At 38.2% G+C, this 2,850-nt stretch overlaps 1 protein-coding gene across 1 annotated transcript in view; it reads left to right on the top strand.

Moving 5' to 3' along the window:
• LOC118343113 (zinc finger protein 135-like) overlaps positions 1-1,810 on the top strand; it is a 2,069-nt gene extending 259 nt beyond the window's left edge. The window contains exon 2 of the mRNA XM_035681867.1: positions 4-1,810. Within this exon, the coding sequence (XP_035537760.1) occupies positions 4-896 (893 nt within the window). The 3' untranslated portion in view covers positions 897-1,810. The remainder of the gene's footprint in view (positions 1-3) is intronic.
• The last annotated feature ends 1,040 nt before the right edge of the window (positions 1,811-2,850 follow it).

The raw sequence follows: 2,850 nt of genomic DNA, 5'->3' as shown, positions 1-2,850 counted from the left end.
AAGAGGAACAGGAGGAACTCTGGATCAGTTGGGAGGGAGAGCTGCATCGAGGGCTGGAGGAGGCTGATATCACCGAGTTCACAGTCACTCCTGTAAAGAGTGAAGAGGATGATGAAGAGAACCCTCAGTCACTTCATCAGAGCCAGCCTGAAGAGAACAGAGATGAACATTTGAAATCAGAAGCTGATGGAGAGGACTGTGGAGGACCAGAACCAGACAGGAACTTGAATCCAGATCATTTACAACCAGATAATGATGATGAGACGTCACACTCCTCTGAACCTGAGACTGATGACAGCTGTGATAAGGAGGACGTCAGAGAACCTCAGTCGGATTTAAACCGTCTGCAGAACAATGAAGAACATGTAAGTGATGTGGGATGTGACACTGTACGTAGTCAGAAACACAATGGAGTCCAAACAGGAGTGAAACCATTCAGGTGCTCAGTTTGTGGTAAAAGATACTCCTGGAAGAAATCCTTAACGGATCATATGAGACTTCATTCAGAGGGGAAACGTTTCAGCTGCTCCGTTTGTAATAAAACATTTCAATGGAGAAGAGACGTTGTGATGCACATGAGAATCCACACGGGGGAGAAACCCTTCAGCTGTTCCTTCTGCGGTAAAAGATTCGCACAAAACGGAAACTTGACCTCGCATTTAAGAGGTCATACAGGAGAAAAACCTTTCGCCTGCTCAATTTGTAAAAAAAGTTTTGCTGACAGCAGCACTTTGACCAAACACATGAAAGTTCACACCAGGGAGAAATCATTCAGTTGTTCAGTTTGTAGTGAAACGTTTTCACGAAAGGAACATCTGAAAAAACACTTTACCATCCACGCAGGGGAGAAATCTGCTACGACACGTGTCCGTTCACATGGGGGAGAAACCGCTTAAATGCAGCGTTTGTGATAAAAGATTCACTCAACTCGCTCATGTCAAAAAACACAAGTGTGTTGGCGAGAGCAGCAGAAGTAAATGAATCTTTCTGAGCAAAACTCAGGACTCTGATCTGTTCAAAACTGAGATGCAGACTAAAAAATAATCATAATAAAAGATGGAGTCATGTGATAATTTAAATTCTGTTATTTGTGTCTACATTATTTCATTGTTTTCCAAGAACTGTGCTTGTATTTTATTTAATGTGGATTTAAGTTGTCTAAAAGTCTTTGTCACCTTTACAGCACTATGGTCAACATTTGTTTTAAAAAGTGATTTTGTTTTTAATTAAATGACATGACTTGCCTCCCAATAATGCAATTTATTTCTACTTTAATGGGCTCTGAAGGGCTTGAATTGATTCTGTAACACTGCTGATATTGTATTTGTGTTATTTGGTTCAAATTAAGTCTTTTAGACAATGTGTTGAATTTACTCAGAGACCTTAAAAGGTCCAGTGTGTAACATTTAGGAGGATTTATAAAAATATATCCATAGGTAAATTTTAATTAGTGTATAATCACCTGAAAATAAGAACCATGTTTTTGTTACTTTGACTTCTACAGAGTCCGCCATGTTTCTACAATAGCCCAGAACGGACAAACCAAACACTGGATACAGTTTCTCCTACATGCTTAGAATCGGGGGGGTGAGGTGAGGGGTTTGCAGTCTGTAACTTTGCTGCTAGATGCCACTGAATCCCACACACTGGTCCTTTGCACTTTTTTTTTAATGGCAATGTTTAAAAGTTATCTTAAGTAAAACTGTAGAATTAATGATTACATTTTTCTAATTCATTTTTGTCCATATTGTGTATAATGTATTATGAGTTTACCACTGGAGGTGGTGTGTTCTGTGTAAGGTTATTATCTTCTGAGACCCAACTTTCTGTTCTTATATCTTTACATATATATATTTTACATATAAACTTTTCCCGTCTTTTATATAACACAACACAGCTGAATGTTGTTTTATTTTCTGCAATGCAATTACAAATAAAGCAATCTGTTATAGTTGTGCATTGTCTGAAGCTTGGTACAACGACGCTGGCTGTGAGAGACCTCAAGTGATTACAGTTGGAGTACCAATGGAATGCCTCTTTTTGAGGGGTTGGAAGGCGTTTTCCCTGTTTTCCACTGGGTGGCAGCAGCGTCTCACTGAAATCTTTTCCACTTTGTTATGAATATTTCTGCTGATTTCTGTGTCGTTCATTAGTTTTTGTCCAAGGAACAGACTCTAGGTTTACAGAATTTATTCATCTGTTGATTCATAAATTTGTGTTTTATACCTTGTTGGGCTATTAATGTTTAAATGAAGGAAGAGATGTTCTAATTCACCAAAAACATATAAACCCAACATGTCAATTATGTTCATCTTATGGGATCGTTATATTAGGAAAGAATACGGTATAAGAATATACTATCTATTTTTATGTTATAAAAATAATCAAAACGCTTTAGGGGATACTACATCCACCAACAGCTCAATTGAGACCATGCTGGTCTCAGAAGATTACGCCTCAAATACTAGTCCAAGCCAACTGCAACTCATAAAACTTGAGCCAACTTACCAAGAAGCCCTCATTGTAAGTCCTGGGAATACAGTAATCAATCCAACAAAAGCAGTCCTGTTTCATTGGCTCAAAAGGTCCAATATATCCTCACTCTGGTAACACGATTCTTTACTGTCCATCTCAACCATTGGAGGCACCATTTAGAAAAATGCCCATCGACAGCTGTGTTTTTTAGAGTGGTTATCTTTCAATGAGACCCCAAACATGCGATATACTCGGCAAAGTATGTGAAGAACAGCGTTTAATTTGACTGTGGGTAATCAACTGCATTGGGGTTTTTAGACTTTTTTAGGTAATTTTACATACCATGATTAAGAGGTCTAAAATAACCTTTAAATA

The sequence above is a fragment of the Morone saxatilis genome, unplaced genomic scaffold (genome assembly GCF_004916995.1).
Source record: "Morone saxatilis isolate NCDOM2014 unplaced genomic scaffold, NCSU_SB_2.0 Contig9, whole genome shotgun sequence".
NCBI lineage: Eukaryota > Metazoa > Chordata > Actinopteri > Moronidae > Morone > Morone saxatilis.
Note: the sequence above shows the minus strand (reverse complement) of the source record. Positions and strands in the feature narration are given on the sequence as shown.